At 51.5% G+C, this 15330-nt stretch overlaps 4 protein-coding genes across 4 annotated transcripts; all 4 read left to right on the forward strand.

Moving 5' to 3' along the window:
* Nucleotides 1–2153: 2153 nt before the first annotated feature.
* On the forward strand, nt 2154–4799 carry J4E93_004822 (uncharacterized protein; the record flags this gene model as incomplete). Its single annotated transcript, XM_049342748.1, has 1 exon — nt 2154–4799. One exon carries the CDS (start codon nt 2154–2156, stop codon nt 4797–4799), a length of 2646 nt encoding a protein of 881 aa, XP_049199748.1.
* Nucleotides 4800–6107: 1308 nt separating this feature from the next.
* On the forward strand, nt 6108–8372 carry J4E93_004823 (uncharacterized protein; the record flags this gene model as incomplete). Its single annotated transcript, XM_049342749.1, has 4 exons — nt 6108–6868; nt 6921–7023; nt 7075–7735; nt 7786–8372. 4 exons carry the CDS (start codon nt 6108–6110, stop codon nt 8370–8372), a joined length of 2112 nt encoding a protein of 703 aa, XP_049199749.1.
* A 557-nt stretch (nt 8373–8929) lies between these two features.
* On the forward strand, nt 8930–11380 carry J4E93_004824 (uncharacterized protein; the record flags this gene model as incomplete). Its single annotated transcript, XM_049342750.1, has 1 exon — nt 8930–11380. The coding sequence occupies one exon, from the start codon at nt 8930–8932 to the stop codon at nt 11378–11380; it is 2451 nt and encodes an 816-aa protein (XP_049199750.1).
* Nucleotides 11381–12477: 1097 nt separating this feature from the next.
* On the forward strand, nt 12478–14133 carry J4E93_004825 (uncharacterized protein; the record flags this gene model as incomplete). The annotated part of the gene is made up of 1 exon (XM_049342751.1): nt 12478–14133. One exon carries the CDS (start codon nt 12478–12480, stop codon nt 14131–14133), a length of 1656 nt encoding a protein of 551 aa, XP_049199751.1.
* Between the last annotated feature and the right edge of the window lie 1197 nt (nt 14134–15330).

Consider the following 15330-nt stretch of genomic DNA (forward strand, 5'->3'; position numbering starts at 1 on the left):
GTTCTGGGGCGTCCTGTCATCATCGACGTGTCTGAGACGATGTTCTCGAAGCGAGGATGCGACAAACAAGGCGCACAAGCCCTCAGGCCCTTCTGCAGCCTCCTACGCATTCCTCGACGGCATCAGGAGCTTGCTGGGTAGAGAAAGGATGCCTATCGCTGTATCGTAGACGGCCCGAACCAGCAAACCAATACCTTGCGATACACGGCGGCGGTCCGCGGGTAGGAGCCGACAAGCGTATGACGTGGGCCAGCAAGACACCACAGTGTCCTTTGGGCGGCTGTCGCAAGCAAGGCATCATCAAAGCCGGACCGAACAAGTCAATTCTCTGACCGCTTGTCCGATATGCAAGTGTATGCACATCCCACGCGAGGGCTTGCGGCAGAGCAAGATGGGGTAAGTGGAGCTTCCGGGCTGCATTCCCCGGATACCAGCAGGCTGGGATTCGCCCACTCGAAAAGGAAGACGAGGCGTCTGGAACTTTGTCTCTCCACCTTTGATCAACCGGATGCGCATTACTGCTTGATTTCTTGATGCCCATCCAGGCACAGCCTTTCGCATTCGCAACGGCTTTTTCTACCGCTTATCATCGACTCATGCTCCCTGTGAGTCGGACGCACCCAGATAGGCAAGCCGTTTTGGGTTGCGACGCGGAAAATAATCTCTGCAATGCAACGGTTGCCCCGCTGGAATGAGGCTTCGAGAACGCTGTTGGAAGGACGCTCGAGCCGACAGGTGTCACGACCAAGGCGTCACTGACGTTTGTGCCATCGTGCCGCCCCTTTTCTACCGGTCGAAATTGCGGCAAAAGAGTGACATCTCAGATCTCAGACCTCTCTCTGCGTCCTGCGTTGGCCGCCCTGCGCAAGGCTAATCCAAGTTGCTCTCGCCAAAGGTCCAAGGAATCGCTGATCGAAGACTGATCGAAGAGGTTCGGCGCCGTAAGCACTCGTGTCAGCGCCAGTCGCGATGCGATCTCGATGAGCGACGCGTCCTCTGCAAGCAGTTTCTCTCCGCATCATCCGAACCATGAGTCCATGTTGTCGTTGAATACAACGACATTATTACCGGGCGACTATTCCTGGCGCGAACCTTCTCTGCTTCTTTTTTTCTGGCAATAGCCCGAGCCAAGCTCACCTGTCATGGCATCATATCATCGAGACGCCGAATAGGAAGCCATGGAAGCCGCGGGTTAGGCGCGAGCTAACGCGACCTCAATGTCGTTTCATCGTTGGTAACACGACGTAGCCATTTCTCTTTGGCAACATCCGACATGTTTCGTCCAAGCCTTATCCTCGCCGCCCGCTTTCCCCGGACTGGCGTATAGCCTGATCTGGGGAAATTGATCCTCGTCCTTGCCTTAGCCCTGGGCGGAACAAACTTCCCCCCGCGTGCCGCTATACTGCGCAACGTTGCTCACCGGGACCACGGAGGGCAAGTCGTACGATGCCGCGCCGCGTCGCGCATACGTAAATCCGTGTCGCATCCGAAAGCGGGTTGCGCCATTAGCGAGATGGTGGTCTGGAGATGTCGCTGTGGTTTCCCGATCGTCTGCCGCTTTCCGACGATATTCCGCGCGTTATCTGACCGACTGTTGAAGGGCTTTCACCGCAACTTGATCGACGACGCGACGAAAAAAAGTGAGAGAAAGTGGGGTAGGTCGTAGTCGGGGTGTAAAGAGAGGAGAATGAGGCTTCGCGTCAACAGGCGCACCTTCCTTGGGTGGGTTCTGGTAGTCGAGGGAAGCGACACCTACGAGGACCACAACCGACCTACCCGCTGGACTCACTTCAACCACCAAACGTCAATAGCGAACAATTCTGGTATGTTTGCCCCGGTAGACGACATCAGGTAGGCACATGTCGCTTTGCGCAATCAGCTCAACAGCATGGTCTTTGTCGCTGATGCAAGACTATGTCGCCGCGTTGGTGAGCGCAGTCATGTAGCGATATGTGAGCGCTCGCCCGGAGCCCGTTTGCTGTCGCGAGTTAGGGTAAACTCCTCTCACTTGCGCCTTTTTGCGAAAACCGGTCGCTGCCGCCTAGAGTCATTTTTTTCCACGTCTGCGCACAACGATGCAATTTTCGTTCAGTTTCCTCACCCCTCTCTTGAGAGCCCTAAAACTTGTATCGCCATCGCCAATCGACCCAGACATGGAGTCGACTGATCAGTACCGGCAGTGGCTGCAATCACTTAAGTCTTTGCCTGAACCCAAAGCCTCTGAGGCACTGCGCCAGGCGCTACTCAAAGGTACAAGGTCTGGCGGTCTTACATTCACAAGAGCAGGTATCTTCCACTACTTCGAGCACGTACACCATTACTTCGGCTGCCCAGAAGACGACCCATGCGATAAGGACATACAAATGGAACCACTATGCTGGGAGCAAGCCCTCATGATCCCACTGAAGCACATTATCGATGCAAACGCAGAGTGCGATGCTCTGGTGGCCAATCTTTGGCTCTGGTCAACTCTTTCTTATATTGTGATCAAGTCCGAAGGCGACATTCGCGCGCGGTGGCTCAAGAAGTCGGAAGCACAGCGGAGAGTCATTCTAGATAAGGCTTGGCCGTCAGGGGGGCTACCGACAAACCATCGCCCGGATATCGACAGGTCCGTTCTTGATACGTGCCCGCATCAAAGGCATTCGCATAGCCTGGCGCAGTACGCATTTCCTCACCTCAACCTTGAGGACCTCACCAAGCCGAATCCGTTGCTCATCCTTCTCAACGCTCGTGGCCGACACCCAATGTGGAAATTTGCCTTTCTCGATTACGAATTGGCTCCTCTCATGCATCTACGACCAGCGCTTCTTGAGAAGACAAAGTACACTATGGGGCTCAACAACGAGAAATACAGTCGGATAATTGAGTGCAACACGGAAGCCGAGGCCGCTGAATCGATGATCAGGGGAGATACCATACATCCTCTGCCTGGTTCACATATTCTGTCGATGCAGAAGACGATACTCCAATTCCTTCTATCGTGTGTCGGCGAAATCATGGAGGATAACGCGATAGTAGAATCAGCCTACACCAAACTAAGGTCTAGAGATAATCCTATCTCTTCTCTCGATGAGGATGCCGCAGATATGCCCGAGCCTCCAGCTTTGACTTGCAGCGACCAGGACTTCACCTCGCTCAACGCCATTGTTCGCGAAGCCTGTTATCGTGTACCCACGTTAGAGGATCTCGGCCGACTTGAAGCACTGGTGTCGGCATGTCAGAATGCGGCCGAAGACCATATCTGGTTGCTTGGAGAGGACCCAGGATACTTTCGAGACTCTACACTTGAACACAAAGAACACCGGCCTGAGCTATTGCCAGGTATCAGTTGCGGAACAAGACATCGGGGTGGGTACGATGAAGTTCTTTGGTCGCGTGTATTGCACAGCATGGCCACCGACTGCTACATTGACCTGTTCATGTGGAACGAAGTGCGACAGCGTATTTCCGAGCTCAATCGTCTTTCCCTGCTATACAAAGATGAGCTTGGATTTGGAGAGTTTGGTAGCAAAGAAGAGCTTCCAGAAGACTTCTTGGAGTCACTTGTTGAGGCATGGTCTTTTCTGGAGTTCTTCCAATTGGAGATCATACAAGAGCTGAGGCTAGCCTGGTCGTCCTCTTTGGAGATTCGCGCCTATTTCTCCCAAGAATGCAATCACAGCGTTCAAGACATGGTAGTGGGTATCAAGTTCACCGGAAAAGTTGTTCGCAGGCGTGACAAAGAGCTGGAGCGCGTCTTCACGCTATTCAAATACCTCTGGGAGCCGCCTGTCCGACAGTCGTTGAAGGTGCACACCCTGGTGGAGACACTGGACAATGTCCTTCAAAAGAACGAGCGAGCGAAAGACTTGACGTCCCCATTCGTAGCTTCCCTCCTTTCCAAGCTGTCCATAGTCTCAGAATGTCTTCGTCAACTCAGCTTCTTCCTACCATGGGCAAAGCGAGTTCAGTACTTGGCCAAACAGCGACAGACAGAACTCATAACAGCCTATGCTATCAACCTCTCTAGGTGGCACTCAACGTTGAACACAACCTTCGAGGGAACCAACCTCGCTGATCTCGGAAAGCCAGGCCCAAAGTTTCGCTATCCAATCAACAAGCGCCGAAGCAGGATGAACGTCGAAAATCTCAGGAGCGCGGAGGCGGCCCTGGATGCGTTTTGGCATGCCACAGACGCTCGCTTCAGGGAATGTACCGGTACTACGCCTCACGACATAGTCTCCAGTCTGATCAAGGAGCGTGAACTACAGCGCACACCACTCTGGGTCGAGCCCAACGGCACCTCCGGACCCTCTACGCCCGTCGAATACGTATACATTCCAATATCCAACGACCTCCACGACCCTACAAGACAGGTTACCGGCGTATTCGACAAGATTAACCTGGACAATACCAAGAAAGCAAAATCACACGGTCTGGCAGCCGAACATGGTTACGAGAACAACCCCGACATGCCAGCTGCTCCCACCAACATCGACGAACAACCGACCTTCCGTCTCGATAAGCGCGCGCACAAAGTCTTCAAGGTCTTATTCCATTCACCATTTTCGCGCGACCATCCTGGTGATATCCCCTGGCACGACTTCCTATACGCCATGGTAGCTACTGGATTCGCCGCGCAGAAGCTGCAAGGCTCCGCCTGGCAGTTTACCCCGCGAAACCTAGATGTGCAGCAGCCCATCCAATTCCATGAGCCTCACCCGACACACAAGCTGCCTTTCACATGGGCTCGACGCTTTGGTCGGCGTCTTGCGAGGACGTATGGCTGGAGGGGCGAGATGTTCCAACTTGCTTGAATGTCTCTTTCTTGGGGACAGAGTAGAAGGAAACACTATTTGTCACTTTTGCGATGGTATAAAATACGGTCATGGCGTTCATAGAGCTTTGGTATATACATTTCACTCAAGATGTGGACTATCGTGATAAACGGGTCGAAGAGTCGAAGTTAGAGGGGGTACCAAGTCGAACAACATCCGAGAAGAATTACGTAGGCACGTAATCATCTGTGGTGACATCGGACGTAAGTAGCTCAATGTTATCCTTTCCATTATTTGGCCAGTTCTCGGTGACTACCTGCATTGCGATGACCCTAAACGCCCCGGAAGTGTGATCTCGATTTACCTGAAGTATCATTCATGGTGACTGCCATCGGACTGACTTCGTACTACCTTGATGAGTGCCAGCGCCAGCGGCACATTGCTGACGGCAGTAGTCCGTTTCATATTGACACTGCCATCGAGTTCAACGCACGCGAGGCTGCTATGCCATGCACCTGAAATATCTCTACGCAAGGCGGAGAGAAGGATTCAGATGCAAGTGCAAACGAGTGAGCCTACTCTATTTTGGGGCGTGTCAGAGTGGGGCCGCAGTGGGCCAATCATGTCGGTCTTGCTGTCTGACATAATCGCCTTAGTCATGGCTGAGTGTGTGATGGATGGAGAGGAGATTAGTCTAGCGCATTGCTTTTGTGCTCGCTGCCGCCTGCGCAACTACAATATGGCTAGAGGGGCACTATAGTTCGCGAAGACACACCTAAGGTACTATTAACTAAACTACAGTTCTACTTTGTAGAAAAAGGATAGCCTGCATACTTAAATATTAAGGTTAGAACGGGCTGGAATAGACGCAGTAGTAGTAGTAGACATAATCGCCTAGCGCTCTCACGGGTAAAATGAGCTCACATTACGGCACAGAACCACATCACTTTCCCCCCACTTCTTCGTCGACAGTAGGTGCCGCCGCCACAAGTTTGCATCGGTTGTCGTCGATTCCGGTCGCAGATTCATTGTGCTTCATTCGAATCAGGTCCAAAGCGACCTCATCATGGATAGTGCTCAAGACAGGTATGCTGTCATAGCTCCTAGGCGCCGACTTCTACGTTTGAACATGGTCTTTCTTTGGACATCAAGACGGCGAAGTAAAACTCCAAGTATAGCAGGATCGTAATCTCGAGCGTCGCAATGTGTCTATAAGAGCGGGCACACATCGAAGTGTTGCTATCTTCCATTGAGCCATCTCACATCTCAAAGATCCCACGATCTTTTCACTACCAAACTCCTCCATACGTTTTTGTCCCAAAAACTTTGTCCCATCAATTTCACATCATGCGCTTTCATCTCTTGTTCCTTGCGTTGATACCAGCGGTCATTGCAAGTCCGTCTCCTGACGGGAACAACAGGGAGGTCGACATCTCTTCGAACGTGGAACCAATTACAGCCACTATCTTCGTATACCCATCCACAGATGAATTCAGTCGTGATCGCAACGATGAAGAGACGGAGTGTAACTTAGAGGCTTTCTACGGAGACCGTGTCGAAAAAACCCACGATTCCAATGGAAAGCCGTGTTGGAAGTTGTCCCTGATCGAAGGCGAGACGGTTGATGATCTCCGGGGTTGGAGTGACCTCGATATCCCCGGTGTGAGTTACGAGGAGCGGAAACAGAGATTCACGAAGAGGAAGGTACCTCCAAAACCGACAACGTGGTGGGCTGTGGCCAAGGATCCGGAGGACACTGAGGCGAATGCAAAGATCTTCGCGTACCTCAAAACCAAGACCAAGCCTGGAGAGGATGTCTATGAGATCAAGTCTTTTGGAAGGCTGAGATGGGGCCCATTGCATTTGAGTCCAGAGGACATTCTGGAAGTGGCACAGTATCCCGGCATCCTCCCGGAATTGGATATATCACAGCCGCTCATCAAATGCCGAGCTGTTACTAAAGACATTTCGCACGGTTTCAATCTCACTGAGAACGACGAGGTATCATCACCATTGTACGACACAACAAAGATGATCGCGAAGAGATCAATCACTTGGAAGAGACAACAAAGAGCCACGAAGGATTTGATGGAGGACAGCAGGTACGAGTAAGTGTTGTAAAATTTTGAGATCACTGCGACAGCTGACTAAGCTACCTAGTGGCTTGGGTGGTGATCTGAAAAGCTTCATCTACGATACCAACGCGGGAAAGGGCACTTGGATATACATCATTGACCAGGGCGTGGCAATTGGCGTAACTAATGTCAGTAATTCTACTGTCTGCCTCTCGATTACGCTGACTTAGACGCGCCAGGGCAACCTCAAAGATAAACACGAACTCATCGTCGATGTAGAGGACATTCTACAGACCGAAACGTCAAAAGCGAATGGACAGTCAAAAGAAACGGACGACGATGCACCCTCTGACGGTGAGCCTGGAGAAGGCTCACACGGTACAATGATGGCTTGTAAAGCTGCAGGACAACGATATGGCATAGCTAAGCAAGCCAAAATCGTTCCTGTCAAGATACTCCATACCGCCAACGATCTCCTCGAAGGTCTGAAGCTGGCTTTCACCGACATACGCGATAAGGATCGAGCTCTCAGCAGCGTTGTCGTGGTTTCCCAAGCCATTACCGGGTCAACTACACGCGAACAAGCTTTGCAAACCAAGCAAGGAAAAGATTTACTGAGTGCAATCGACGATATAATTGGACTTGGGACACCGATCGTCCTCGCAGCGGGCAATGAGCGTGATGAAGAGCTGGGGACCCGTGAGGACATCGATTTGCTGCCACAGGTTCTGGAACATCCGGATATGACACCCATCATCAATGTCGGTGCCGCGAAAATCTCGGGAGATCGAGTCGAAGACTCGCAGGGTGGACCTCAGCTATCTATCTACGCGCCTGGCGACCGGGTCTTTTCCCTTACGAGGGACAGCAGAAGTCAAACCTTCCAGGGCACCTCCGTCGGTGAGCTACTTTGCCCGTACCCATGATAGGATCGCTAACTATACACATAGCTGCTCCTGCTGTTGGCGGACTTATTGCGACATACTTAGGAATGGACGATATCCCTTCCGAGTTCCGTGACTCAACCGGAATTGAGCGAGTCAAAGCGATTCGTGAATATCTCAAGTCCGACAAGTCAAGCTGGGTGCATAAACCAGGGACCGAGGTTCGCATGATCTGGAACGGAGCAGACGAAGACGCACATCGCGTCAGATACGACTGCTACCCGGAGGTAAGTAGCGAGGATGATGGTACCGGATCCAGCGACTGTCTTGAATACATGCCAGCAACCCCGCCAGGGGTTCCAGCTCCCGAGCCAGAGTCCGTATCGGCTGGCTGCAGCGTCAAACCGTCGTTCGGTGGTGGGGAGTATACTGTATGGGGGGCAGGGTGGGCAGACGACAATGGCGCGAGACTAAAGCAAGACCTTGGTGGTACTGGCGGCGGAGTCCAAGACTTCGTCTTCAATCGAGGCGCCGGAGATGAAGGACGTGAGTGGACGGCTACATTCGTCGGCTTGTTTGAAGCTTTGGATGCTGAGGGTGTCATCGATGCTGTTGCAGGTCATGGAGTCAACGTGGTGTGTGCTGCTGCTTGAGCATACGATTACTCAACCCAGCTGCTCCGTTTTGGAGACTTGGAAAGCCCTTTTCTTTCGGTTTTGCTTTGATTGGTCTTTTCTTTGGTTGTTATCTTAGGTATCTGGGGCGCTTGTTTTCCTTTTAAGAGAGACAATCTACCTGTTCGAGTCATGCCTAGCAACGCTTGCACTGCGATTGCTCTTGCTAGAGTATCTGCCTTCGTCCTTGTTTACTACCGCTGCAATAATGACTGCACACTTCACTTTGGTGCTTGCTTCTCGACTACACATAAGCGCGAGTAACCGTAGAACTAGTGCAAGACAAGTTAAATTATCCACCCCCTCCGAGCAGCGGGTCGCCTTCAGGAGGGGTAGACGGCCCTAATGTCGTAATGCAAGGCCGCCAACTCTTTGGTGCCTGTCGAATTCACTATCACCCACAATGTGTATATCTACTCGCTTTAAGAGTTTTGTTATCATATACATAACGATCATCAGGAAATCTATCCGGTCATTGCCAGAAGATATCTCCCACTGCCAGTGGCCTTCACGAAGGGCAAATAGTTACTCTCAACATGCCCACTTCCGCCCCAACCAGGAGCCTGAACGAGATCCTCGCTATCATTCACAACCCCAACTTGACAACTGGCTACCCTATCGGCGATATCACGTACTATGCCAAGAACCTTGGAGCCGAAATCGTTCACGAACAGATCCAGCTACGCAACATCCTGTCGCCACAGTCAGGGGTTTTCGCAACACGCTGGGCTGCAAAAAGAGCGCACCAACGAATTGGAATACTCCAGCAAGTATACCCTGATATTCCCAGATGTCATCGTCCCGAGTGCTTCGGCGAGGACGGCTACCACTCCCTGGTGGCCTTTTCCGGCGTACCTTCTTTGGAACGAACTCTACCGTTCATTAATCTTGAGGACTTGGGCGACAAGACAACACTCTCAGCTCTAGTCGAGGCTCGTAGTCGTCAGCCACCTCATACTTTTGCCACAACCGAGCGCTTATTCATGTCTTTGGGCTTTACGGACGATTATCGCGCGCCCTCACATGTGATCCGCCTCTCCGATAGGGACGGATACGGCGAATCGGAAGAATTTGAGAGTGTCACTGAGGCTATAGACTTTGTAGACGATGGATTTGGCTTAGCCCTTGCCAATGGTCTTCAAATTCTACACGCTCAGCAGTTCCTCTACTCTTTCCTGCTCCAGTGCGTTCGAATTGTCTTGTCGGATCATTTGGAACTACTCGACACTGAGATCGATGACCCAGAGCTTGACGCGCTGAACATCGTTGATGAAGAGGATAAGGACATTGCGTTCTCCGAGGCTACCGCTACGACACCTTACCGTGGTCGCCATGGTCTTCATCTACACAGACTACGTCGCTGGACGTCCGACGCAGCTAATACGGCCAAGGATGAGATTTGGCAACTTCGGGAAGATCCAGCGCAGTTCGAAAAAGCCTACACCAGTGCTGTTGACCACGACGTTGCTCAGGTGGCCGATCGCTTGGGCAAAGCGCATCCTAATTTCAAGAGCAAAGGCTTCATCACTAGCACCCTGAACGTCCTAGTGGCTCGTTATCACCGACGGCTGATATGTTGGGATCAACTTGACGCTTATGCTCGGCGTATCGGTGAACTCTTCTCTGTCCACCCGGAAGGTGTGCGCGCTTGGTCACTCGAACCCGAAGAACTCGTGGAGGTTGTCCAGTCGTTCCACGTACTACTCGAGCTCATGAAGCGAGACGTTCTCGAAGAAATGAGTCAATACTCGGCTAGCGAAGAACTTCGATCGCAGTTTGTGAGGCTTCCGCTGTCAACCGGATCACACCTGTCAGCACTCAAGGACTTCATGAAAGATCAGAACAAGAAGGAAATTTGCCTTCTCCTTCAAGAGTTATGTGGTGAACTCAACAACAAGAGCGAGCATACTATGTCCTTCCTTGAAATCCGAGTACGTCTTGATATTCTAGAGACTTTCCTCCAAAAGAAGCCCAAAGTACGAGACCTGCTTAGCACGCCAATCAAAGAGGCCATTACACGGCTCTCGGTTCTGACGGAGTGCTCACATCTCCTTGAACTCCAACCGTGGAACTTCAAAGTCTGGAAGATGCTAGCAGTGACCGAAAGCGTCAAAGCCAGGGTCAACTCACGTGTGGCTGAGCCCTTGCAGGTGTGGGACCGTGTCCTCGTAGCGGCCATGGATACTGGGTTTATCACTTCCCCAGAACTTGGTGATCCTTCCGATGGAAAATTCACGTATCCTTACGAAGATAGTAGGCGGAAGAAGAAGGTCATTGATGCGCTGCGTAAGGCGGAGGCCAATTTGGACAGGTTCTGGAATGGCTTCGATACAGATTTCCGGAACCTATCTGGAGGCGAGGACCAGGAAACCTTACAGCGTCTTCTCGAAGAGCGCGGTGCTATGCGTCGAACAAAAGCGTGGGTAGACTGTCGTTGCGAGAAAAAGATCGGTCCTCTCTCGGCGGATGATATCCTCGAACTTCAGCCGGTGTCTCAGATCTTCCACGATCCATCGAAAGAAATTACCGGAAACCTGGACAAATTTGCCATCACCAAGAAAGCAAAAGACAAGACCCGTGGGGCAGCTGCCGCGGTGCCCGCCGACGAGCTTGGGTTTGAAGATGAGCTTGCTCCTGATACACTTGTCGATCCTCGCCGACCTTGGGCCCGTCTCGGAGACAACTCATACAAGGTCCTCAAAGCGCTATTCTTCATCCCAGATGAGGATGAAGTACCGGGAGTGACCAAGTGGACGGCTCTTCGCACGACGATGACCCATCTCGGCTTCTCCGCTGAACAAATGCAAGGTTCTGCGTGGCAGTTCACTCCATCGGAGCAGCTCAGACAGGACAGAGGTCTTGACAGGGGCATCTGTTTCCATGAGCCTCATCCGGGCAACGAGATGTCGCTTGCCATGATGCGGACGTTGGGTGCAAGGCTGACTCGCGCGTATGGTTGGGATGGCTCGATGTTCAACCAACAATAAGGTTGTCGATATAAACAGCACGTGGTTTATTATGTTACACCAGCGAGATGTGCGCTATCGTCAATCTCGCGCGAATAACGAGTTGCCGCTAAAGAGGGCGAGGATCCTTGGCCGGAGGCTGACGCGGGCTTGCAATCGGGATGGCATCATGTTCGTACTCGTGCGAGTGGAGGAACTCACCGTCCATCTCGCAAGACAACTCTGAAAGACAGGATTGCGGGTAGTAGTAGGTTACATTCGCACACTAGGTGTGACGATGTCTAGCATCTGGTCGCGCTGGAACGCGTCAGAGCCAGTGAAATCAGCGCAATATAAATGTGCAGCATGCATCTGGCTAGCGATGTGACAGCTTTTGTTGTAGTGTTTAGCTTACCCAAACCTTCCAAGGCGCCTGTATGGTTGAAGATAGCAGATAGAAGCTTTCGAAGTCGTATGTTGTATGATGGCTCACGAGATCGTCGATCGACACCTGGGCAATTCCACCCTCAAACGCTTTCCCCTTTGGGCTCTAGCGCTGACGCTGACCCCCTGTGGAACCTTGGCATCTCCTCCGCACTTCGCGACTTCCGTCTTGTCCCATACAAACAGATCTCTCTCGCATTATTACTGGGCAATCAAAGCCCGCGTCTTATATGTCTGGCGGCTTTCAAGACTAAGAGGCTCTGCCAGGTAACCAGCGGAGATTGGGCCGCCATGAGTGGGTCGCCGGGCGTAACGAGGCTATGCTGCTGATTGTGACCGCTGCATCTGCAGCGCGTAACATGGAGCCAAGCCTTCCTGGGGTTACTATGGTTGCCTGAATGCACTCAGCCTCTAGATATGTCTTCCCAATACCTAGGTGCTCTGCGCGATCTACAAATTCCAGTCAGACTGCCTTATGACCTGCGTGGGAGCCGCAGTCCGGAGTTTAATGCGCGAACAGCATGTCGCATTCAAACACTAGTCCATCGTCAGAACCGCGCGAACGCTATTCATGGATATCGCTTCCAGAGAGCGATACCTTAAGTGGGATCACGCAGCATGAGCACGCCGAACACGGCGACAGCGTTGACCGCACTCGCAGGCCTGAATCCCGAGCTCAAGAGCAACGCGAACACATGGATTCGTCTCCTCATGCTGCTCAGGAGAACGAGACGCTCCTCTCCAGCCGAGCATCTACCGCACTCAGTGTAGCAGTGGATGACCACTCGCTGGATGAGCCACAGACAAGGAACTTGGATGATGCCCATGAGCGTGAGTGCAATACCGAGTACCCCATGTTACTATGTCCGACATCTTCTGACGAGCTCAAAGCAAAATTTCACACTCAAAGCCTGCGGACGTCCACAGATTGGGTGCCATACACGCTGCGGCGCCCATACCTGATCACTCTTAGCCTAGCATCACTCATACTCTCGACCGTATTAGCAACCCTTAGCTGGCACTCTTATAAAAATCATGGACTCGGAGATGAGGATGGGTCTACTGGACTACTCATTGGATGGAGATATACGCCCACTATCGTCGCCATTTTCTTCACGCAGGCTGTTGTCCAGGTTGCAGAGGACGTAAAGAGGACTGAAGCATACGCACGCATGGCCGACCCCGAATCTATCGAAGCCAAGTTCACCCTATTCTATCTGCCCAAGGTGTGGTGGAAAAGCATCTTTATAGGTTTCTCTCGAAAGCGGAGCGGCGGCCACCGGAGATGGAATCTGGCCTTGTCTTCGCTCGCAGCTGGTATCAGTGTGCTCAGCATTTCAACCTTCTCGTCGTCAATATTCGTTGCAAAAGAAATCTTGTATCAGGAGGATGTGCAGCTTCAACGGTATGCCGCTGGCCAGACAATTGGCAAAGGCTTGTCACCCATCCAGCTTTCACCTCGAAGGGATACGTATCTCCGAACTATAAGTGGGTATCTCTTCAACGTATCTACATCTATCTGGTCGTCAAATTCGCAAGTCATTGTGCCTTTTGGAGCATCAGATGGCGACAAGCGCCATACAACGCTTCCGAACGGTATATGGCAAGCAGATACTGAGGTGTTCCATCTGAACTACAGTTGCACATCGATGGCTCTGGTCGAGAAGGACATAATTGATATTACCTACAAGTATACAGACATCCCGATAACGTCATGTCCAAATGACACATGTACTGTCTCCTCAAAGGGTTTCAAAATTCGATCAGAGGATGGATGTGAGGTCCAAATTCAAGGTCCAATCGCTCAATGGGATGCTCTTGGAGCCGAGTTGACCTCCGATGGCTTCATCAGCGATACCTTTACAGATGATGGTGGATTGCTCTGGACGAACATGTCTTCCAATTACGTGTCGTGGGAGACACTCATTCGAGACTACGGTCAGCCTCCAGCAATTCGCTCCATTGGGGAGAAGGTCCTCGAGCAATGGTCTCGCACGTTCATTTATAATTTCTCCGATCAATGCATTGGGCGCGACCTGCTACTTGTATCGCCTCAATGGATTGTCCGGCCGTCACCTGTCGATGTGCCCAGGGGTGTATGGGAGAAAGATTCATGGGACAACCTCACGATACGGGCACAAGTATGCACTCCGGAATATCATGCAGCTAGTCTACCAGTCTCTGCAGCTATCGACGGCGCTGAAACTTCCATGTCCTACGATGTATCAGAGTTTGAGCGGCACAGGCAGCCTGTGTCAGAACAAGCCATCGCTTTCGACTTATTGGATGATCTCACCTTTCGCAGTGACAGTTGGGACAAGGTGAGTTCTGACGGTACGAAGTGCATGTGAGACATATACTGACTTCGTACCTCTACCTCTTCAGTACATGGCCGTACCTCGTAACGTTCATGGTTCTTTTGAGGGTATATCGTTGCTTCTTGCTTCAACTTTCGCTCACAACGTGTCTAATATTTTGGAGAACGTCACTCTAGAGGAAGAAGCTAGCAAACTTCGGATGCACTTCACAAAAGAGCTTTTGCTATCTTCTCTCATAGAAGCCGACAACCCGCAGTTGGAAGATACAAAAGGGCTTGTTACACGCGTTAGGAGACGGATCCTGGTCGTCACTGAGGTTGCAATAACACTCTCAGTATTGTTCATGCTCTTGGCAGGCTACATTGCAGTAGCTGTATTCTACACATCGCCCAGGAAAAGACCACTCAACCTCCATTCGGATCCTGCCACTGTTGCTGGAACATCATCCCTCCTTGGCAGTACTTCGCTTTCTTCTACCACGTTCAGCACATTCCTTGAATATGAAAGATCGCGCACGCAAAGTCTTATCCAATCACGGGTTTATCATCTACAAGGCGGCATCATCTCGGAGAACCGAACGACAGAGGAGTCGATTGAAGGTAGAAAACTGAGTGTACTCGGCAAGACAAGCGAGCTTTCAGTAAGCCATCCCAGATCAAAAGATGGCTTTCAAGATGACTGGAGGCCTTCAATGCTCCACAAACGGTGGCTTCTTACACTACTGGCTACTCTGGTCGCTATCGCAATAACCATGTTCGTTCTTCGCAGATATGCACGAGAAGATAAGCTTTCCCAGACTGCTTTTACCTACCAGGTCGATTTGGGTTTATTCGACACGTCATTCTCTCCTCACTCCGTCATTGCAACGCTAATTGCCGTTTGCATTGGATTGAGTTGGGATGGTATCGATAAGCCTATGCGGATTCTGCAGCCATATCTCTCGTTGTCGCGGAGACCCGTAGTCCCAACACGAGGAGCATCGTTGACTTACCAGTCTTCGTACTGGGTATGGGCAGCGGCAAAATCAGCGTCGCGGAAACATTGGATGCTATGTCTCATAACTACCGGTACAACTTTGTCACAAATTCGTAAGCATTTTCTCGCCCCGTTAAGTCGTGTAGCTAACCGTGTAGTCATTATCTCCATGGCAGCCGTCTTCGAAAAACAAACTGCATTGATCAGTCGGGAAACTTGGGACCCATCACATATTGATACACTTTGGGTGACAGC

This window comes from Alternaria ventricosa, assembly GCF_023758065.1.
Source record: "Alternaria ventricosa strain BMP 2768 chromosome Unknown scaffold_7, whole genome shotgun sequence".
NCBI lineage: Eukaryota > Fungi > Ascomycota > Dothideomycetes > Pleosporales > Pleosporaceae > Alternaria > Alternaria ventricosa.